Below are 23802 nucleotides of genomic sequence, written 5' to 3' on the forward strand. Positions count from 1 at the left end.
CGAAAGCCTCCTGCCTCAGCCCCGCCTCCAGTCTCCGCAGCCCGGCCCCATCCCCAGAGAGCAGGATCGGGAGCGCCAAACTCACTACCCTCCCTGCCAGTGCAAGAGCCGTCCTGCTGCCCATGCAGCGCCTAGATTGTGGGTCCCCCAGCTTCCCCAAGAAATGCCTCCTACCTGCTCCATGCCATCTAAAGACAGGTAACAAAATTTTACCAAGCACCCACTCAGGGCACCGAGGAGCTCCAGGGCAGCCACACCCCTCCCACCCTCAGGCTCCATCCCAGAGGTCTGCCCAGCTACTTTCCTCCTTCTTTCGCTCTGCTCCACCGCGCCCACCAAACCCGCGCGACCGCACACGTGCATGCGCGCGCGCTCACAAATGCACAGGCGCGCGCCCCAATCCCGGTCCTTTGCATCCCGACCAGAGCAGTGGAGGAGCCCTCGCGGGGGTGCACCTGGGAGGTGGCCCTGGCGGTGGCGAGGGCTAGGGGAGGGAGAGAGGGAAGTGGGTCTAGGAGCAGAGAGCAGCCTGAATGAACCCTGCCTCGGGTCCTTCCTCCACCTTCCCCTTCGCTTCTTCAGAGGACTGGTCCCCAAGCGCAGGGAACCCCCTACCGTCCCCAAACTCCTACCACCTTCCCCAGTGGTCCTTTAAATCCTTATTTCTCAATATTACACAGACATCCCTTTGTACTGGGGGCTGAGGGGGAGGAGACGCCAGAGAGAGGAGGGAGGGGGAGGGAGGGGAGAGAGAGAGAGAGAGAGAGAGAGAGAGAGAGAGAGGGAGGGAGAGAGACGCGAGTGAGTCCAGCCTCCCGCAGCTCCTGCTAGACGGAGAGAGTGACGGAAGGGGCCGGCTGGGAAGGGACAGGAGGCTTCGGCTGACTCGACAGGGAGGAATTCTAGGCAATCTGAGGCTGTGGCAATGCCCGGGGCAGGGGAGTCCCCTGAAGGGCCCTGAATGCCCCCACACCACCTCAAAGAGACACCCCAGAAGTTAGCATCAGTGGGACTTGGAAGCTCCGATCTCAACAAGTAAGTTACCTTCCTTTCCTCCTGCATTTCTCCCCCAGCTCCCAGCTGCTGGAAGGCGGGACAGGCACCCTCAGGTGCGCATTGCCCAAGGTAGCTTGCTTTTCATGCCAGGCACCTGCCAGGGTGCGAGTGGATGGGGACAGAGGAGGGTTTAGGGCAGTACAAAGTTCAGCCAGGAAATCAGAGATGTCGTAGTGGCAAGTTACCCTGGGTGTTGGGGGTTCAGTCTTCAGTGAGTTGTGAATGTCTGCGTTCTGATACCTGGGGGCACTGAAGCATGGTGGGAGCCCCCCTTGGTGCTGCAGGAGGCCAGGGCAGTGGGAGGAGAGTTATTGCCCTGGATCCTGGGTTGTAGGTCTGTCTTAATGGGGGTGTAGGGGGCCAGGGTTGGGCACCAATTCTGTCAACCTGAGCCTCAATTTAATCTTGCTTTCTCTTTTAAGTCTGGCCAAGTCCTTGCTATTTTTGCCCTCCTAGCTGTCTGGTCCTTCTATCTCTTTTTAAATATCTCTCAAATGGTTCCAGAAAGACCAGGGATCAGGCTCCAAGGGCAAAGGTGGGAAATGAAGAAACGCAAGGTCACTATTCCCATTCTCCCCAAATCTATGTGTCTACCCCGGGAGCTGTCTGAGCCTTCCCTCAATAGAACTGGGAGCAGACAGTGTCAGCAGTGTCAGTGCCTGCTCAGGCCCCCCAAAGTTTCCAAACCAGGTCTGGTCCTCAAACATCAGGTCGTGCAAAGATAGCCGGCACCTGTTCTGAGCACACTTTCAAATAGAAGACTTGTTCATGCTTTGAGTCAGACTAATCTAAGAGCTCTGCTCTCTTCCAGTCCATCCTCAGTCTGCAGGTGAGAAAATTGCAATTCAGAAGGCTCTGAAACTTGCCAGAGGTACCCAGTTGACAAGTGAGATTCCCAGCCGGGTCTGACTCTAACCTGCCTTTTTTTCATCACTAAGCTATGTGTCATAAGACTTTCTGGTTCACAAAACACTTTTCCATGTGGGAGAGAGGCAATGAAAAGAAGTTAATATTTATGGAGCCAAGTAGTGAGCTAGCTATTCGTGTGAGTTCATCTGGACACCAGTCTTGTGAAGCAGGGGCCTCAGAGATGAGATCAATGCTGAGAGAGTCCTGGGCCCTTGCACGTAGCAGAATTATGATAGCAGCCCTGTCCTCTGACTTCCAATCCAGAGTCTCTCCTCGATCAAACACTAGCCCTGAGCGGTGCTCTGGGCTTCTCAAATTCACACCTTTTCCTCAAACCCAAGTGTAAATCCCATCATCTGCTTGGATGAGGCACTTCCTAGAAACTGCTGGAAGAACCAGGCAGAGCCAGGGGTGTGGGAAGAGAGACCGTTTTTTGGAGACTGACATGAAGAGTTCGGTCAGCTTGACAGGGATTTGGCAACATTAATATGACTGGACGTGGCATCCCTCAGCTCAGTGTAAGCCCTAAGGGGTGGAGGTGAGCTTGTTGCCGAATTATTAAGGAACTGTCATTTATGGAATGCCTGCTATGTGTTCTTATGCATTTGATGTATGTGAGGGGCTTGTTTTTTCTTCTCCTTCCACTGCTATTGCCATTATTCTACCCAACCTCCCTCTCCCCACCTCATCCAGCTCCCCTACACCATCCTGAACCCAAACAACCTGAAACTATATTCCCCGAGTAGAGACTTACAACCTAAGGCTAGAAGCAGACAGACATTCTTTTACCTTCGGAGGAATTCTTCTTGGCATTTATCAAGCGTTTATCACTAACCGGGTTCTGCCCATTACTTATGAGATGGAAAATAAATTATGACAACAGCATAAATTATTAGAATAGCACCAGGGCCACCATTAAAGGAGAAAATCACCTAAGAACTTGTCTGTATGTTCCATCAAAGTCCATGCTCCCACCCTTCCCCAGGCCATGTTCTAGACCCACCATCTGGCTCTCCTACAGGACCTGACACCTTAGACATAGCTTTCGCCTGTCCTCCTAACAACCGCTGGAAGCTGCTGGCCTTCTCCATGGCAGCAATTCTTATTTAAGAAGCATGCCTGTGTTAGACAGAGAATGAACTCAGAGCAGCTGTGAGGGCAGCTGCAGGAGGATGAAGCATGAGTACAGAGAAGGATCTACCTTGCACGAACCCAGGGCTGTCCCAGCAGCGCCACTTCGCAGGCTGGTGGGTGATGAACTCAGATCTCAGTGGGATTCCCCAAGCTGGTTCCCCTGGGGCTATGGCTCATGCCCAGGGGAGAGGAATTCTTTCCTCTGTGAATCTAGCAGAAACATCAGTGAGACTGTCACAAACACCTCTCAGCTCCTGCCTGTTGGAGCAGGGTCCCTTGGGGCTTTCAGCAAGCTCCCGCCTGGGTTTCTGGACCAGGAATGCAGAGGCTGCTCTGGTTCCCGGCCAAGTTCACCTCACAGCAGGGAAGAGACCACCCCAGTGCACTTTCCGCCAGGTCCCATTTGCTCAAAAAGTGACCTGGTTCCACAACCCTTCTCTGGTCAGAGCTATTAGGCTTAGATGGTGCTCTCACCTGCTTGAAGACTCTGTGTGTTTCAGGTTTTTCTTTTTAAATCATTTCTCTCACGCCCCCCCCCCACCCTTTGTTTGGTCTCCTAATGTGGGCTGGGAATAATAACTTTTGGAAACCTGTGAATAGGAACATTAGGACAGGGCTATCCCTTCCATATTGGAGAATGTTAGTTTGCAATTTCTGAGTGATACTGATGAAATATTCAGACTGGACGATGGGGAGAAAGGAGGAGGCCCAGGAACCCATTAGGTAGCCTGAGGAGCCATTTTTGTTTTTTTATTTATTTTTAATTTATTTATTTATGCATACAAGAACTGGGATACAGGCCAGAGGTGCGGCGGGCTGGGGCAGGATGAAAGAATCCACCAGAGACAGAGTGGGGAGCATAATAGGCAGACCCACTGAAATACACTGCTGAGGGGAACAGCAGGTGAGACAGGAGAGGTCTGCTGAGCCATGTGGGTAGCTCCCTGGCTGGCTGGGGATCAAACTCATGTTGCAGAGGCTGCGAATAGCTTCATCGTGCTGTGCTTAATGCCTTGCCCCACCAGGGAGGCCCAAGAGTCATTTTTTAGATTAAAATGTTCACTGTGCATGAGCTCCAGACAGGCCATGGCGAGTAGACGCTGTTCCTGAGAGCAGCCCATCCTCAGATGTCTGCAAAGACCGTCGTCAGTCATGAGGAACTGCTCTGTTTTTTCTAAAGACAAGATAAGAAGGATGGGTTTTCAAACACAAAAGATTATAGTGAGGCGCTTGGAGAAAGAACACTTGAATGTGTTCTTCTAAGAGGCTCATGGAGCGGTGTTCTCTGGAGCTATTTAAAAATGAACAAGACAGCTTCTCCCTCCTGAAACCCTGGCTACTGAGGGATGAGTGCGGGCCCTACCAGGGCAGCTTGGCTTATCTTGTTCCTCCTGCCTTGACATTCTGATAAGCGAGCTATTCTAGTCCGCGGAGCCCAGGACCACAGCTACCCTTGCCAACAGGCGTGTTACATTAAATGTCAGCGCCAACCTTCCACACATGACCCTGGAGATCCTGGCTGGTGCTTAAATACTCAGTCCCATTATCATTCCAGATGACAGCAGACTGAGGGGCAAAGGTCATGGATAATGTGACCTGTTTTGCAGGTGGCAACAGCACTTCCTGGTCACCGAGGGTCAACTGTATGGTGGCCAGAAAGGCTGGGGGGAAGAGGGGAGTGAAAAAGGAAATGGAGGAGTTGGGAGAGAGAGCATGACAAACTTCCAGTCTCTCCTTTTCTCCAGAGAGTCGGTTGTTGGGGCCACCTGTGCTGCCCACTCCACACCTTCTGTCCTATTTCAGGCTCTCTACCTTAAAATCACATAGGCCCTGGGCCTCCCTGGTGGCTCAGGGGTTATAAAGTCTCAGCACTATCAAACGATCCCCAGCCACTGTGCATGAGTTTGATGCCCGGCCAGAGAGGTGACCCACATGGAGCAGCAGACCTCTCCTATCTTGCCCACTGCTTTTCCCCTCAGCAGTGTATTTCAACAGATCCACCTGTTCTGTTCCCCATTCTGTCTCTGGTGAATTCTCTCACCCCCTGCACCTCTGGCTTACACCCCAGTTTTCATATGCATAAATAAAATAAATCTTTTTTAAAAATTACATGGGCCCTGAATTCCACATTATTTCTTGCTGCCCACAAAGGAAAACAGGGGAGCAAACAGGAGCCAGGTCAGCCTCAGATGCTGCTCTAAGAGTTGTCCTCTAAAGCTGCAGCTATGTCCTCCTCAGAGGCTGCTCCCCCAGAATGTCTCTCTCCACAGAAGTGTTGCCTGTACTCCAGGCAGCTGGCATACAGCGGAATAAAGGAGCCCACAGGTGCCTCACTGACAAAGCCTGGGCCAGGCCGCTACCTGAGCTGAGGAGACCGCCTGCCCACACCAGCTGTACGCGCCTCCCACTCTAAGTCAGGCTGCTTCAGCCACTGTGGAAAGAGGCCTTTATCGGTAGAACTTAAAAAGTCACTTCAAGAATGTGTGCAGAACTCTCACAGGCCAGTCCTCAGGTAGAAAGCTGTGAAGAAGACTCGCCTGTCCTGCCTGGGAGCTTTCTCAGAGACTGCCTGGGAAGCCTTAAATAACTTGGCAGTCTTTAGAGTTGCCAAGAGGGCGCAAGAGAGTCTGGGAGAGAACAGTATACTCACGGTCCCTCATGCCTCAGTTGCTTCATCTATCAAATGGGAAGAACGATCTCTATCTCCTATCTCTCAATGATTCAGTGGAACATGGAAGTGTTTAGAATAGAGTCTGGTGTCTGGTAAGCCCCCAACAGGTTTTGGTTATAATTATTAGGATTTTACCTGTTGTGCCTATTTTCCTAGTCTTTCTCTTTGGTGCAATTACCTTTTTTCACCCTCCCATTATTTTTACTTATATGTAAGTTTTCTCATGTTCAGATAATCTTTCTTCTGTGAGATTTTCTCCTCTGTTACGCCTACCTCATCTTCTCTAATTGTCATTGATAAATTGGCACCAACCCAGGAAATCTGTCCCTTGAGTCCTAGAGAGAAAACAAGTGGTTTTTCATTTTGATTTAATTATTAATCTCTTTTATTATTTATTGCAGAATACATAGTCCCAGTGCAGGTTTACCATGAATAGAATGTATTAGAATTACGCTGCTCATTTTTAAAGAGAGAGCAGGCTGAAAAAGGAAAAGTACTAGATAGACAGATACAAATGTGGAGAAATGTAAAGTGAATTAATTTGATTTTTCATATGTCTTCTGCAGGGGCTGGGCGGGTAAATGTGGATTGTGGTCAGTGAGTCCTGGCTAAGTATTAAGATGAATAGAAGGGAGCACCCTGGGAGTGGCCCAAGCAGTCTGCCAGGGAGGGCAAAACAATATTCCATCTTAAGCAAATGTGAGCCAGACTAGTTGGGAACCTGAGCTACAGCTTCCAGGCTTGTTCCATAGATGTGCTGCCTAATAATTAGGTAATATGGAAAGATTAAATTGTCTGAAAGGTCCTTCTATGAGATTAAGCCTTTCAAATCTATATTCTATACCTCAAATTAAGCCTAATTTCACCCTTCTAAACATTGCTGAATGTATTTGGACTCACTTAGATATACTCAAATGGATCTTCTAAATACCATCAGAATAGTTTTTTTGTCTCTGTGTTTCCTCTCAAGAATTGAGCTCCATGAACAAATGCTGGATCTGTCTGCTCTCATTCTACCTTCCTTTAAAACCTCTTCAGTGAAACACCATTTAATCCTTCTCTCGTTGCCTTTTTACCTTTACTGTGAAATCTCAGTGTTGTTGTTGTTTTAGAATCAAGAGTTGTTTATTGAGAGTGCCAAAACCAAAAGCAGAATAAACAAAGAAAAACATGAATAAAAAGAATGAGTTTTACCTGTATTCAGTAATATGTACTAGCTACATTAAATGATGTCAAGCTTTGTTTCAATGTGTTGATTTTGCCAATTTGATGCTAAATATGTAGACTTCAGTAACCTGAAAGTAATGAACTCTTTAATAAAAGAACTCAAGATGACACAGAGTAGTGCTATTCTCAGATTTCTCCTTTGGCCAACTAGCAAAGAAGGTTTCCTGGACTTTCAATAAATTATATCAGTTCTCTAGCTAGTCTAAGTAGCAGTCCCGCTGAGGGGAGCAGCGGGCGCGACAGGAGAACGACAAAGAGAGCATGGGATTAGTCCAAGAGCTTCTAATAGGGTACATGATTCTCCACAGATACCATCCAATAATGCAGGAGTTTGACTATTAGAATCTTGATGCACAGTCCTCCAAAGATAAGTCTGAATAAACAGCAATGTTCCCCTCCCTCTGGGCCACCTGAGCTTCTGAAGGCTCATATTCTGGTGGTCCTTTTGGCATCAACAGCCCCCTTCTCTGTGCAACCAGAAGTCAGGGTCACCTGTTGCCTAGGGTCAGATCTTTCAGTGTGTGTGTGTGACATGAAACGTCACATTCGGTGTTCATATGTCAACCGTGTCATTGTCGGGGGGGTAAGTGAACCTGCATTGGTGTGCCCTTAGGCAAGTCACAACCAAACATAGAGTTATCTTGAGCCCATACAAGAGTTCTGAAAGAGCCCCACAGAAATGTGAATTACCATTACTATTCCACAGTAACCCCCTATCACAATAATACTGGTGTTATGTCCCACCTTGTATCTGCTTTAATCTGTAATAATACAGGTTAAAAGGACAAATGTATGAAACTTGTTATTAGATAGGGTTGAATTTTCCTGATAAAATAGCAGATATTTCATTGACGTTACATGCCAGCACCACTGATATTTTCAGTTTGGGACTGATGGAGTAAGTCAAGGCAAGGTATGTGGCCAGGAGAGTAAGGACAGTAAGGATATTAATTTGAGATGGAGATTGCTGACTATTTGGTGCTTTGAATTCTGACAGGCATCCAGTAGGAGAGTGGCTGAAATTGGGCTCTGTGGTCAGGCCAGTGTCAGCTTGAAGCCTATTCTGCTTGCTAACCATGTGATACTAGACAAGTCCCTTCCCTTATCAGAGTCTCAGTATGCTTATCTGTATAATGGACACATGACACTTACTCCACAGGGTTGTTGAGATGTCTAGGAAGTTAACATAAGTAAGGTACCTCATTCAGAGAAGTGCACACACACACACACACACACACACTTCCCTTACATTCTGCAAAGATGTCAGACCAACCTGCTGTAGGAAATCAATTGAACACATGTTTAAAACAAAAAAGAGTGCAAAGGTCGGGGGTGGAAGGTTTGCAGGTTGCTCCCTAGGAGTTTGCACTGGTCAGGGTATCTTCCAGGCAAGTCTAGGGACAGCTGAGTTACTCTGGGAGCAACCTCAACCCTGTAGCCACACCCCCACCCCGACTTTGCTCTAAGCATCCATCCCACTCATGCCTAGGGACCTGATTCAAGGCCTCCCTTTGGAGGGACAGAGGCACTCATAGGTTGGAAAGCCAGGGTGCCAGACTTGGGGATACCTGAAGGTTTGTGACAGCTCCCCAGAGGAAGGTCAGTCTGAGCCCCCAGTGCTTTGAGGCCCTCATCACCTGAGGCTTTGTCCCCACCACACAGCAGCTCCCATGCAGCAACCTTGCAGCGGCCTTAGCAGCTCAGCAGTCAGGAACACGGTGTGCTGAGACCCTGTGCTGATGAAGTGTCCAGTCCAACACAGCTTGTCCCTTCACATTGGTCCTGGCAACATATTTCATTGAAAGCTCCTTGCCTCGCTGCTGGCACACGATCCCCCTCGCACTGCCACTGGCTCTTTTGCATTCCAGAGTCAGGGCTGTCAAAATTCACTTTAGCAATGACAGACCTTAACAGATTTCCCTTTCTAGGGCATTTGCTTGGAGCAGAGGTTTCAGGCATGTGCATTCCCTGGGTCCTCCGGAGCCTATAACAGCAAGGAGCCTCCTGGGCAGAAAAAAAAAAAAAAAAAAAAGAACAGCATGTGGTTTACTCTCCAGGGCTCTGCAGTCCTGTTATCCCAGGAGTCCCTAGTGATAGGTAATCGCATCCATTACATCTGAGCCATAAATGAGCTGTGGAGGTCACCTGCCTCCGCTCTGTCCTTACAGCCCTCCTCCAGCGAGGGAGCTCCCTCCACCCTCCTCAACACATTTATATCAGAAATCTCTTCCCATTGAGAGCCTCTTTGGCCAGAAAAATGGAGGGCTTTGATGCTTACCCACGACTTTGCTTTCTGCAACATATTTGCAGGGGATAGAGTTGGGGAGAAGGCAGCTGGGCAGAAGATGCACTGAAAGAAGAGGGGGTGTCATAGCATTCATCAGCACATGAGAGGGACTGAGAGAGGCAGCAGAATTACAGTGGGCACAGTAACAGAGCTGGTTAGGGTCACGGGAGCAAGACTGGTGGGAATAGCCCATCGATCCATCGCTGCTCTGATGTGAGGTTTCCTTGGTACTGAGGATTGACTGGCTGTGTTCATGGCAAACTTATTAGTGCAAACAGAAAAGCTTTGAGACTCTATTGGCACTGCCTCTTCACACCATGCTCAGCAGAACTCAAATATAATCTACCATGTCCATGTGAGGAATAAGCCTCTCTCTGACTCAGTGGCCCATAAGTATAAGTTGGCAGTTGACAGACTAAATCTGACTCGCAAATAAATTTTCTTTGGTTAGCTCAGTGTTTTGCAAATTGTTGAATTAATTGTCAACATTGAAAAAAAAAAAAGAAATTTTGCATTTAAGGTTCTTAAAGTCTGGCTTCTCTGGAAAAAAGAAATGGCAGACCTTGCAGCTCCATATTTTCACCTGACCATGATTCATTAGCACTGACTATCCCTCTCCTCTGTCAGGTATAAGTGCACTCAGCTCAGCTCACCCCAGTCCTCACTACTCCCTAGTGATCCTGTCAACCCAGAGCAAGTTTTGGCTACATTGCCATGTGTTCATCTCATCACTTTTCCTAGAATAAAAATAATTAAATCTTCAGAAATCTCTTCTCTATCAAAAATGTGAAAAAGGTCTGAGAAGATGTCATATTTAAATAAAAATAGGAGAAAGTGCATTCTATGTACATCTAGATTAATAAGCACATCCAGAGTGTCTGTGTTGAAACAGCAGCTCTGTTCTCTGTCCTTAGGCCTTTTCCTTTGTCAGTAGCAGAGTTTGGTAACAACCTCAGGTGTTCTGATTACTAAAACATGTCCACCCACTCAGCTGAAAAGGTCAGGAGTGACAGAAATTCACCCATTCTCGCTGGAGCAGACACACTTAGATGAAAGAAAATCTAGCTGAGAGTTGTTGAGAGTGAAATAAGTGACTGCTAGTTGGTGGTCTATTTCTTGTAAGGGGGCCAGATTGTCCAGGGAGGTTTCTGGAAGTGAAAGGGGCACTCCATGATTATACCAGAACAACAGATGTTAGCTGGGACATGTGAACACCTGTCTCCTTGGAGCAATTAGGAACCTGTGGGGGCCAGTGCTGTCACTGTTAGGAAAAGCAAAGGAGCAGCTGTGAGCATAAACAGGAGCCAGGAAAGCAGGAGGGTGTGTGGGGAGTACAGCCCTAGTGGGAGGGAGGGGTGGTGGCTCCAGCTCCGCCCCATTGGACAGCACAGCACTAAAGCATAAATTGGTTTCCTGGCACAGATCAGGTGTATGTCAATCTGGCTGCCTCTTGGGCCAAGTGTTTCAGGGTCTGACCCCCCTTGAGGCTCAGAGCTACTGACAGACAATGCATTCAAACCCCAAGGGCTGGCAAGGCGCAACCTCAGAGTCAGCAGTGGCTGCATTAGTAGCTTCAGAGTCAGACATACCTGATCCTGTCACCTATAAATGGGAAGCCTTAAGTCAGTCACTAAACCCCTCTGCTTTTGTGATCTGTAAATGAGGCTACTAAGACAGACTTAACAGATCTGTTTGTGAAAAGAGACAATGCAAAAAAAGCACCTGGCTCAGAGGTGACACAGAATGTGTGCTCAATACTTGAGCTAGTATTACTGTCCCACCATTTCTCAGGTCAAAAAGGCCCACCTCATCCAACTCACTGTCACCTTCTTCACCAAGCTTTCCTTCCTGATTGTTGGCTCACATGTCCTCCATTATACAGTGAATAGCCTGAGAGCAGAATATAGAGGAAAGGTCCTCAGTCTCCATTCCCTATGAGAATCTCCCAGATCAGGTTCGCTGGCATGGGACCTAGCCTTCAGCGTGGCCTCAGCTCCAGGCTGAACACCCCATGCACCCAATGTGGAGAAGCCCAGGCTGAGGACCAGCAACATCACCAGGAGATCCTTGAAAAAAATGCACTCTGGGGCCTCCCTGGTGGCACAAGGGGTTAAGCACCACACTGTGGGGCAATCTGTAGCCACTGCAGCACAAGTTCGATCCCCAGCCAGGGAGAAACCCACATGGCGAGGCAGACCTCTCCTGTCTCACCCACTGCTCCCCTCAGCAGTGTATTTCGGTCCATCTGCCTGTTCTGTTCCCCACTCTGCCTCTGGTGAATCCTCTCACCCCCGCATCTCTGGCCTGTACCCCAGCTCTTGTATGTATAAATAAATAAATTTAAAAAAAAAAGAAAAAATGCACTTTGGGAACCCCAGACCTACTGAATGGGAATCTGCATTTTGACATGATCCCTGTGAATGACGACAGAAAAGTCTCACTGTGCTGTCCCACCTCCTTCCACCCCACAGGGGCAAGGCAAACTGAGTGGGGCTTTCATGATGGACAATGAACAGGTGCATTTGCGTGGCACAGGTTCTGATGGGCTTAGCCTCCTAATATCTCAGCTGGTATCACCCAGATACTTTTGACCTTGGGTTCAAAACCATAAAACATTCAGGAATTAAAGAATAGATTTTCAGCTAGGTTGATAAGAACACAGAGCTGAAAAATGATGAGGCTTTTAAATAAAATACCTGATGGATTTTTAAAGATTTATTACGTGAGCTCTTGGCCACTAATCCTCAAAAGACACTAAAAAGAGCTTGTTTTTTTGTTTGTTTTTTTTAATGTTCCTCTCTTTGAAACCTGGGAAACCAGGACTGGCCCCCCTAGGGGGAGCCAACCCATCCTGTGTGACTTGGGGCATCCTGGGAGACTGGAGCCTGTGGTTGACCCTCTTTAGGGAAGAGGAGCTCACACACAGCTTCCAGCCAGCCCTGCTGTTCCTGAGAGACCAGCCTGTCTGCTCGCAGAGCCCTCCTGCCCCCATGGTGCTGCTTCTGCTGGGACTGGAGGAGGGGCAGGGGCTGGCTGAGGTGGGGTACTTCCAGCACCTTCCAGGCCCCTGTCTCTGAGCTGGTGCCTGCCAAGGACCAATAAGGCAGGAAAGAGACTACAGTTCTTCTTTCCACCCTACTGTGGGCATTGGACCAGGGAGCATCTGCTGAGAGAAGGGGGTCACTAAAAACCCTACTACACATTCCCTGAGACCTATAAGAAATAAAGGGAGGGCCTCCCTGGTGGCACAGCGGTTGAGCGCTGGGTTGCAAAGCTGCCCACAGCCTTTACAGCACCAGTTCGATCCCCGGCTGCTCCCGGGCCACGGGAGGAGGGTCCCACATGGCGCGCAGACCTCTCCTGCCACCCACTGCTCCCCTCAGCAGTGTACTTTGGTCCTTCTGCCTGCTCTGCTCCCCGCTCTGGCTCTGCTGAATTCTCTCACCCTCCCGTGCTTCTGATTGTACCCAGTGTTTGTATAAATAAATAAATAAATAAATCTTTAAAAAAAAAAAAAGAAAAAAAAAGAAATAAAGGGAAGGGGCCTCCCCTGGTGGCGCAGCGGTTGAGCACTGGGCTGCGAAGGTACCCACAGCCTCTGCAGTGCTGGTTTCGCTCCCGGGCAGCCAGGCAAGAGTCCCACGTGGTGCGCAGACCTCTCCTGCCGCCCGCTGCTCCCCTCAGCAGTGTATTTTGTCGGTCTGCCTGCTCTGCTCCCCGCTCTGGCTCTGGTGAATTCTCTCACCCTCCCGCGCTTCTGACTGTACCCAGAATAAAATAAAATAAAATAAAATAAATAAATAATAAATAAATAGATCTTTAAAAAAAAATATTGTTTAAAAATTAACAATGTGGGCCTCCCCGGTGGCGCAGTGGTTGAGCGCTGGGTTGCGAAGCTGCCAGCAGCCTCTGCGGCGCCGGTTCGATCCCCGGCTGCTCCCCGGCCACCGGAGGAGGGTCCCACATGGCACGCAGACCTCTCCTGCTGCCCGCTGCTCCCCTCAGCAGTGTACTTCGGTCCTTCTGCCTGCTCTGCTCCCTGCTCTGGCTCTGGTGAATTCTCTCACCCTCCCGCGCTTCTGACTGTACCCAGTGCATGTATAAACAAAACAAACAAGCAAATAAATAAATAAATAAAACATGCCTCTATAAAAAAAAAAACAAAAAAAAAAACTTAAAAATTAACAATGTGTGCTCCCCTCTCTGGCTCAGGTGAATCCTCTCACCCTCCCGCACTTCTGACTGTACCCAGTGCTTGTATAAATAAATAAATAAATCTTTAAAAAAAAAAAAAAAAGGAAATAAAGGGAAATCATGGAGGACTTCTATGATTTTCCTTTTCAAAGTTGGGAAACAATCTGAGACAACACACCCACACTAGTGCTTTCTTCAGGAAGCCCTGCTAGTCCCAGCTGCAGTTCCCCTCAAACTGTTATAGCCAGGATTGCTACCTTCTAGAGCACCCCCTTGCAGTTTTCTTGGGAGGGGGTGATTCTTAATACACAGGTCTATTTAAATGAATGTCATCATATAAAATACATCATCTGTAACACAACTTCTATGATATTACTGCTTTTGAGTCTTTCCCCACCTGTGTTTTCATATCAGTTTAAACTTTATTTAGTCTTTCCCAAAAGCCTCAGGACAGCTTCACCTCCATAGACACAGCAGATGAAAGGAGACCAGCAAGGAGTAGATTTTGGAATCTGTGCCTGGTCCTGCAGAGAGCAGCTAAGGTACTCAGCTCTCCCCAGCCCGGCCAAAGCCCTTCTCCCTGCCTTTCTCCACCAGGCTCTGCATGGACCCCTGAGTGCAAAGCTGTGATCTACAATGTAAACCACACAAGGGTGGGTCTGCATTTGTCTTACTGAAGGCTTCATCGCCAGGCATTAGCACAGGAATTGAATGATAGTAGCTCCTCAGTTAATGCTTCCTGAGTGGATGCCGGCATTACTAGACTGGATCTTGAAAATCTGATTAAAGAAGCTCATTCCCATTGTTCCTGTAATTCCTTTTGACTTGATGGGCTCATGAGCCAAGATTTCTAAAATGGGTGTTTTTTTTAAAAATCTGGGTAGGAGAGATTTGGTGTCAGCTCATTACCTGCCCTGGGGCTTTAGACATTTAGATGCTCTATGCCTCTTTCTTCATCTTTAAAATGGGGTTAATGGATTTTGCATTAAATCTCAATTCAAAGAAAATTAATGAGTCTATATTGATATTTATACTTTTTGTTTCTGTTCCCACATGGCCCCCAAAGTTGGAGGGGGAGAGATATTATATGAGGTTTACAAGTAAATTGAGGCAAAAGAAGTTAGGACTATTTTTCTTTGGATCACAGAGCAAGACTGGAGACAGCTGAGCTAGAATCTAGATTTTCCTTGAGTTGAGCAAGGAGTTCTTCCTGAGGGCAGGATGCTTGGGGAATGTATTCCAGAATCAAACTGGGAGTAAATCTTTTTCCTGTCTGCTGGACACAAAACATTTTCAGATCTGGGCTGAGGTGTCCTAGAAAACCTTTTTCTGTTTCTAGTACAGCACATGCTGCTTTCTACAAGAATGGATAAAAGTATGTTTAAAAATAAAGATGGAAGCGTGCAGAAAATCAGCAAAAACCTGATTAAAAAAAAAAAAGCTGTGGGCAGGGGGATGCACCTTCCCCAGTCACCCTGAAAATTGCTCATGGTTATCCTCACCCTGCCCACCTACCCTGAGTCAGTTGGTCTGGGAAATTCACAGCCAGCGCTCCCTGAGAACTTCCCCTTCTGGGCTCTGACACCTGGGGTCCCCAGGGGCACACAGAACTGTGGAATCAGCAGCAATTCTCTCTGTTTGGGCCTCCAAAGAGGTTTTCAGTACAAAAATCTATCCTGGGGCAGAGCAAAATCATGCTGGGATTCTGCAAAGCAGCACATAAAACTTCCCTCCTACTTTATTTTCATTTATCTTTGTAACTGCCATGTGGGGGTGCAGGGAGCAGGTGGCCCTGTGTAGAATGGGAAGTGGCCAATGGATGTCTATGGCAAACAGCCCTCCAGGGACCCTTTGTTTGGAAAGTTACTCTGGAACTGTGGCGCCACCAGGCATCACATCTGACAGTCTGTGATGGGTGAAATCTTCCTCCATTAGTCAGTCAATAGGGCAGTTGGTTCAATGGTTTATACAACATTTATCCAGGTTGTTCTATCAGGGACTTGTTTCCTGGATAGGGGATTACCTGTGTAATCCAGAAAAGTTTGCTTACAAGGATGAATAAAGACTGGATGACAGTATCCCCTGTGGTGACTTCTCCCCTAAGGTGACTTCTCCCAGTGTCAGAAACTCTTAGAACTTTTTGGAGGGAGCAGTTCATAGATCTAAGTCATTGTTTCATAAGTGTTGTGAATCTTCAGGCGGGTGTCAGATAAACTTAGATCCAAAATCCAACTCATTAACTGATTATACGAGATTCATTTTCCTCATCTGAAAAATGGGGGTGTAATAATAAAAATGGGTGTAGTACTTGTCTAATAGCTTTGCGTGAAGATTAAAGAAGCTAACAGATACCTATGTCTTAGCACAGTGCCTGGCTCATGAATTGTCAGAAATTCAAATTTTTATTATTCACTGCAGAGATGCTCATGGTTTCACCCAGCTTCATGAGAGTATTGTGGCAACTTAGGTGACTGTGAGCAGAATCAGTAAAACACTAGATGAATGTCACAGGTTTTGTCAAGTGAGACGTATGTTCCAAAAAAAAAAAATTAAAGCCCTTTTTAAATTAATTTTTTGCTGAAATATATAATTGACATATATTGTTTTAGATATACAGCATAATGACCTGCTAAATGTATATATTGTGAAATGATCGACACAATAAATCTAATTAACAACCATCTTCTTGCATAATTACAACTTTTTCCTAATTGTATAGTGTAGTATTCTATTTATGTAATGGAGATTATCAGATTGAATTCTGATGGTCACTGTGGTGAAAAGTCCATCATGATTAATGCATGGACTATAATAAGCATTTAATAAAGTTATTATTTTGAAAATTGCTCCCAGATTTCCTTAAATCTTTCAAATTCTTAATGAGCTGTTGGTACCTAGAAACTATTCATTTATTCATTCAGCCAACAACACTTGAATTTCTGTCACATACTAGAAACTATACCAGGCACCAGGGATACAAGCCAATTATAGGTGGGCATGACCTTGTAACAAGAATTTTTACCATCTACTCTCTTACCATCTTTCAAATAAGCCATACAGCACTGCTAGCTGTTGTCACCATAGTGGTGTACCTTACATCCCAGGACTTATAACTGAAAGTTTGTAGCTTTTGACCACCTTCATGAATTCCACCAGCCCCCCACCACTAACCGCAGCCTCTGACAACCACCCATCTGTCTTCTTTATCTATGAGGTTTTTTGTTTTAGAGTCCACATACAAGTTTACAGCTCTTTTGAAAACCTAAAATTAATATCCTGCCCATCTCAATTTCTTAAAAGGCAGGGAATAACTGCATTAAAAAATCTTAATCGTAGGTCTACCCAGCAATCTGTCATATTAGTAAGTACTCAGGCTCCCCACTCAGACAGCAGAAGTGACCACATGGTAAATCAGACACAGGCTGCCTTTTGCTTTGTGTCTGTTGCTAAGATCTCAGACACAAAGAAAGGAGAGAGGCAGAAATAAAGGGACGAGTATAGTATTTGAGCCAGACTAGCAAGAGTCCAAACGTCAGTTCTGCCACTTACCTGTTTGGTGGCCTGGGTGTCATCTAAGCCCTTTGGGATTGTTTTCTTACTTATTCATTGATGTATTCAAATGCTACTTTTAGAGCACACAGTGTGGGCGAGGTTACGCTCTGGGTATTTGAAATGTACCAGGGAACAAACCAGACACAAAACACCCTTGTGGTGTTTACATTCCAGCAGAGGAAGACAGACTTTAGAAATAAATATACTGCAAAAGCAAACAGCATAGTATTTATGTAATGGAGATCGAATTTCGATGGTCATTGTGGTGAAAAGTGACCCTCCATATCAATGCATGGACTATAATAAGCATCTAATAAATTGTTATGGTTATCATTTTAAAAATTGCTCCCAGATTTCCTTAAATCCTTCAAATTCTTTTTTTTTTTAAAGATTTATTTTTATTTATTTACACAAGCACTGGGTACAGTCAGAAGCGCAGGAGGGTGAGAGAATTCACCAGAGCCAGAGCACGGAGCAGAGCAGGCAGAAGGACCGAAGTACACTGCTGAGGGGAGCAGCGGGCGGCAGGAGAGGTCTGTGCGCCATGTGGGACCCTCCTCTAGTGGCCGGGGAGCAGCCGGGGGATCGAACCGGCACTGCAGAGGCTGCGGGCAGCTTCGCAACCCAGTGCTCAACCGCTGCGCCACCGGGGAGGCCCAAATCCTTCAAATTCTTAATGGGTGCTGGCATCTAGAAACTGTTCATTTATTCATTCAGCCAACAACTCTTTAGTTTCTGTCATATGCTAGAACCTATACCAGGCACCAGGCATACAAGAAAATTATAGGAGAAAATGTGGTGCCTGACCTTGAGAATTTTGCATTCCAGTCTCCTGCCCATTAGATGAGTGGCCTTTGCCAGGCCAAAGGTGGGCATGACCTTGATATTTTGTGTTTCCTTGAACCAGAACAGTCCACTTCACTGATGATGTCTTTTTTAGCTTGAGGTGCCCCAGCTATGGCTGGTGATTCCAGGAATGCTATGAGTAAGGATATGGAGATTGGAGTTCCCCCCAGGGACCCTAAGAAGATGCCCAAACAGGCCCGCGATTACATTCCCATTGCCACCGACCGCACACGCCTGCTGGCAGAAGGCAAAAAGCCCCGCCAGCGCTACATGGAGAAGAGTGGCAAGTGCAATGTTCACCACGGCAACGTCCAGGAAACCTACCGGTACCTGAGCGACCTCTTCACCACCCTGGTAGACCTCAAGTGGCGCTTCAACCTGCTCGTCTTCACCATGGTCTACACCATCACTTGGCTGTTTTTTGGTTTCATTTGGTGGCTCATTGCTTATATCCGGGGTGACCTGGACCATGTTGGTGACCAAAAGTGGATTCCTTGTGTTGAGAACCTCAGTGGCTTCGTGTCTGCCTTCCTGTTCTCCATTGAGACAGAAACCACCATCGGTTATGGCTTTCGAGTGATCACAGAGAAGTGTCCAGAGGGGATCATACTCCTCTTGGTCCAGGCCATCCTGGGCTCTATTGTCAATGCCTTCATGGTGGGCTGCATGTTTGTCAAGATCAGTCAGCCAAAGAAGAGAGCGGAGACCCTCATGTTCTCCAATAATGCCGTCATCTCCATGCGGGATGAGAAGCTCTGCCTCATGTTCCGGGTGGGGGACCTTCGCAACTCCCACATCGTGGAGGCCTCCATCCGTGCCAAGCTCATCAAGTCCCGGCAGACCAAAGAAGGGGAGTTCATCCCCCTGAACCAGACCGACATTAACGTGGGCTTTGACACTGGGGACGACCGTCTCTTCCTGGTGTCCCCGCTTATCATCTCCCATGAGATCAATGAGAAGAGCCCTTTCTGGGAAATGTCTCGAGCTCAGCTGGACCAGGAGGAGTTTGAAGTCGTGGTCATTCTAGAAGGGATGGTGGAAGCAACAGGTAAGTCATTCCATCTTCCCAGGCCCTCACCATGTCCAAGAGCTTAGTCACTATGACTCCAGAAGATGGAAGTTGGCACCTGAGAATGTTGGGATGGCAGCTCAACCAACCCAACCCCTGAACTGTGGTCTAAGGGTTACTGTTGCTCAAGATGGAGTAATGGCAACAGCTGACCTTTATTGAATCCTCCCAATTTCCAGGCAGGGTTCTAAGCTTTAAACATGTAATTATCTCATTTCATGTCCTCCTACATTTCTATGAGATCTCTGCCTTAAGTTGAAGATAAGGAAACAGAGGCACTGACAGACAAATTAGATGCTCAAGAGCAAGCACTAAAGCCGTAAAGTCAGGGTACCCATCAAGGTAGGGGAACCCCAAAGTTGGCACGCATTTCCAACAGGCCCACTGCTCCCTCCACCCTGGTCCTGAAGCAGTTCTGTGATCAAATAACTTTGGGATACACCAGGTTAAACTGGTGATCACACTGGTTTCTTTCCTAAAAACCCTCACGGCGGAGTCTTTACATAGTGTGAATCGCTGTATGAGTTAGTGTTTCCCAAAGCCAAGGATTCCAAAAGTCATAAAATCCTCTTTGGGGGGAAACACTCAAGCTCCAGACCCAGGGGAGCGGCTCTTCTGACTCCCACTCCCCAGCAGCCTGCCCCTCCTGTTCCTGCAGAAAGCTGGCTCAGTGAGTTCAGGCTTGCACACAGCGGGGCACACAGCGGGGGTCCCAGCAAATGCCCCCTCAGGTCAGTCTGGCACCTCACCTCAGCCCCCACATCACAGGCAGCTGGCAGCTGAGAGCATCCACCATTCCTCTTTCGAAGCCCAGCTCTCTGAGGGACTCCCGGGAGACAAGGCTGGATGTCCTGGGGAGAGGAGCCTCCTGCAAACCCTGCAGGCTTCGTCTTAGCTGCTTTCTTTCTCTCTCCTTTCCCTTTCTGTTCTCTTTTCCTCACCAAGTATGCTAAGCAGCAGGTCCGGCCCTGAGAACAAAAGCTCACTCAGGCTGGGAAAGATAGGTATAGGGTTAGCTTCAACCCCATTTTACAGATGTGGAAGCTGTGGCTTGGGGCAGACAAGAAGTATTCAGACTCAAGTCTTTCACTTACAGAGTTTTGTTTACTGTACCCCATGGACTCCTTAAAATAGCAGGGGTCTGTCACAAAGGGGGCCAAACCAGCCTTCCTCTCTCTGGGGACACTGACTGCTGGGCAGGAGATGCCAGAGCATCCTCAGACCTTCCCATCTGGAGTCAGTTCAACTGACTCCTGGGGCTGCTCAGCCATCTGCTGGGGCTGGAGCCAAGCTAGGCAGCACAGGGTGGCAGCTGTGGGAGGCCTGGGGCTGAGGACACAGGCACCTCCAATAGCAGAGCTGGGAGCCTGCAGATTATGTTGTCCTTGGTGCCAGGCTGAGATCAGAACATGGGCTGAGTTTCCCGGGAAAGACCTCTACTGTGAGACCACAGAGAAGGGAAAGTTAGGCCTATTGCTCCCTCCACCACCCTCAAGGCCCCCTACAGTGAGGCAGCAGTACTGACCCCACCCAGCAGGCCCATCCCCCTCACCTCCTTCAAAGTCAGTGGCCTGCAGTTGACCTGCCCTCCCTGGTGGACCACCTCCCCTCCCCTGGCCTGAGTTCCCCTGACTGCTGTCCTGGGACTTCAGGGAAACCCCCAAGATAGGGAAAGGGCCCTCCCTCCTCTCATCTTAATCACCTAAAGGTTTGGTTGTGTCACATGCGGGGCCAAGCAGGGCTGTGAATTCATAGCCAGCTTGGCTGTAGGCCACCTGCATGAGATCGGGCACATTGCTTAGCTTGTCAACAAAATGACGATAATTTATCTCATGGGGTTGTTGGGAAGATTAAGTAATCAAAAGGAGTGACATGTGAACTATAGAGCTTGACACCTACAGGGGTTTCTTTCCTTTCCAAACGCCCAGGGAGATGACTGCCCAGGACACAGGTGGGCCCTAACCCGCCGGGGCAGCCCCTGCCACATCCCAAGAGATGGACAGAAGGAGGATAGGCAGAGGCCCAGGAAGCTTGGCCCAGAGGCTTGCACAGAGGCCCCCACCCACTGCCTCACCTGAGGCCCCACACCCGCAGATATCTGGTCTCATCTAGGCTGGTCAGTGGCCAGCATGGGCCTCTACACCTCTGCTGAGGCTGTGTGACTGAATGGAGAGGCTTGGTCCAGGTAGCACCCCCACACACAGGGTGGAGTGCAGGCTGTGAGCACAAAGGTTGTGCGGTACACTGGGGTTGCCCAAATTGGAGCACAAATGGTGGAGGCAAGCAGCCTTTGTCCTGGGTCTGGTTTGTATGAGAACCTGATCAAGAAAACTGGAACTTGAGCAGGGGTCTCCTGCAGTTACCAAAAAGCACAAGCCAGTGGCCTCCTTAACCAAAGCACAAGTGCTTCCTCATCCATAAAGGAAGCTGCCCTCCCTCTCAGGAGAAAAAGCAACACCTAAAAACAACACAGGCTTGCGAGGTCTGAGCAGACAGGGGATGGGGGCATTGGGACATGTGCAAATCAAGGAGCTGTGTGTGTGTGTGTGTGTGTGTGTGTGTGTGTGTGTAAGGTGAGGGAGGAGAATTGTTCGCCATATGTGTTCACTCAAAACAATCCCCATGTATTCTAAATGCTTGCTTGTCAACTTCCACTCACTCTAAATCACTCACTCTAAATTTATCTTTGTTCAAACCTTTTTCCTGTCTCTTTACTTGTTCATTCTTCTAGACCTTAGCTGTTTTGATGAGCCACATTGCTGGCTCCAGCTATTCCAGAATTATCCACTCCAGTTTCTAGAACTCATTCCAGAATCTTGCATGTTGATTTCTAATTTTCTGCCTCTTCTGCATCTTGAGCTCTTCCATGAACAGTTTCTATTCATCTTTATATCTGCTTCATGCTTAACATGAACTGGATGTTCAACAAATCCTTGATGGATGCATGGATGGATGCATGGATGGATGGATGGGCATATGAATAATTGGATGGATGGATGGTTGGGTAGATGAGTAGATGGATGAATGGATGGATGGAGAGTTGTATGGATGCACGAATGAATGGATGGATGAATGGATAGACAGATGTTTGTGACAACTCCTAAAACATGGGCCCTCTGTCCCCCAGGTATGACTTGCCAAGCACGGAGCTCCTACATGGATACAGAGGTGCTCTGGGGTCACCGGTTCACACCAGTCCTCACTTTGGAAAAAGGCTTCTATGAGGTGGACTACAACACCTTCCATGACACCTATGAGACCAACACGCCCAGCTGCTGTGCCAAAGAGCTGGCAGAAATGAAGCGGGAAGGCCGGCTCCTCCACTACCTCCCCAACCCCTCCCTGCCAGGGGGCTCTGCCGAGGCAGAGCTGAATATAAAGGCCGAGCAGGATGGAGAGAATGAGCCCGAGGGGCTGAGTGGGTCCCGGGAAACCAGGGGCTTGGTGTGAAGACTGTGCTGTCTTCAGGACCTCTCTCCGCTGGCTTCTATGAGCACAGACGCTGCAGAGCCTGGGGGTAAAGGGGGAGAATTAGCTGAGTGCACTGTTGGGGACTCAGGCACCATCGAAGCTCTGTGGAGAGGAACCTTCCAGCTCAAGGCCTCCGTGAGCAGGTGGCCTCCGACCTGGTCCCCCCATGGCGATACTGACTCTTCTCTTCCAGCCTCTGTCAGGGGCCCTCCGTCAGCCGCCAGGCCAGGCTGGGCTTCCCCACAATGTAGTTACATGACTTCTGTCCTCACACACACACCTCTGCCATTCGGCCTGACCGCCTCCCTCCTTGACTCTCATGGCCGACCCACAGCTTCCTCCAGGGGCTACACCGAGAAACCTGCCCCTCACTCCTACCACCCCAAGCTCTTCATGGATTCAAGGAGGAGATATTCTGCCCACCTGGAAATGCAAATTGAGTGGCAATTCCTTTCTAATCTGAGGCCGGCGACCACTCACTGAGAGCTGTGAACAGGCCTATGATGGTCTGGCGCAATCCGTGACGTGTGTGCGTCCCTCTCTTGTGTTCCTTGTGTCAAGTGCAGCCTACACATCAGCTGTCCTGGGCGACCCCCAGGGGGCACAGAGAACTCTGACCATGCCCGGTTGCTACCCGCCTCCCAGCCCTCACACTACGTCCTCGCCTTCCACTCAGAGAGCTCCAGCTGTTCTTTTCTAGTATTGTTGACTTAAGAATTTCAAAGTTCTTCTATCTGTCACTGTAGTTTCCTTTCACCATCTTAGTGGGCCTGTGGTTTGAACCAGGGAAAAAGCAGAGCTTCAGGGGCAGATGAGTCAGTTGGGTCTGAAACAGGGAGGGCCAGGAGGGGAAGGAAACAGAGAAAGGCAAACAACTAGCATTTTAAATAAGCATCTGCACCAGTGGTTGTGAGATGCTCTGACCTCTGGGAATAACAGGATGTGAAGAGAGAGAGAGGTGACATGGAGCCAGCCCAGGCTGGTCAAGCCCAGGCTAGACCACTATCAGCTGGATTGAGCAGTCCCCAACCCCCTCCTGAGGCCCCTTCCCAAGCCTCGGAGAGCAGGGTGTTGCTCAGAAGAGGGAGGGAGTTGCTTTCTCCTCCAACTTGGTAACTTAGGGGGTGGGGAGTCAGTGGAAGAATTGAGGAGGGGGTGAATGTTAACAGAAGAAAGAATGGAGAAGAGGCTTAAAAATGTCAGCTTTAGAGGGCTTTCTTTTCCAGTCTAGACACACAGGAAAAGATGGAGGAGGGCTGCCTGGTGGGTGAGGTATGCCTGGCACTGACAGAGACTAGGCAGACTGATATCCCCTGCCTTCTGTGGGTTGCAAACATAATTTTCACAGCCCTCAACCAGACTTTGAAAGGAAAAAGCACCTTCCCC

General features: G+C 48.4%; 1 protein-coding gene across 1 annotated transcript; it reads left to right on the forward strand.

The window, feature by feature from the left end:
- Positions 1 to 828: 828 nt before the first annotated feature.
- On the forward strand, positions 829 to 23142 carry KCNJ5 (potassium inwardly rectifying channel subfamily J member 5). The gene is made up of 3 exons (XM_037505615.2): positions 829 to 1035; positions 17971 to 18924; positions 22073 to 23142. Exons 2-3 carry the CDS (start codon positions 17988 to 17990, stop codon positions 22393 to 22395), a joined length of 1260 nt encoding a protein of 419 aa, XP_037361512.1. The 5' UTR covers positions 829 to 1035; positions 17971 to 17987; the 3' UTR covers positions 22396 to 23142.
- The last annotated feature ends 660 nt before the right edge of the window (positions 23143 to 23802 follow it).

The sequence above is a fragment of the Talpa occidentalis genome, unplaced genomic scaffold (assembly GCF_014898055.3).
Source record: "Talpa occidentalis isolate TD23 unplaced genomic scaffold, MPIMG_talOcc4v2.1 talOcc4.12, whole genome shotgun sequence".
Classification (NCBI taxonomy): domain Eukaryota; kingdom Metazoa; phylum Chordata; class Mammalia; order Eulipotyphla; family Talpidae; genus Talpa; species Talpa occidentalis.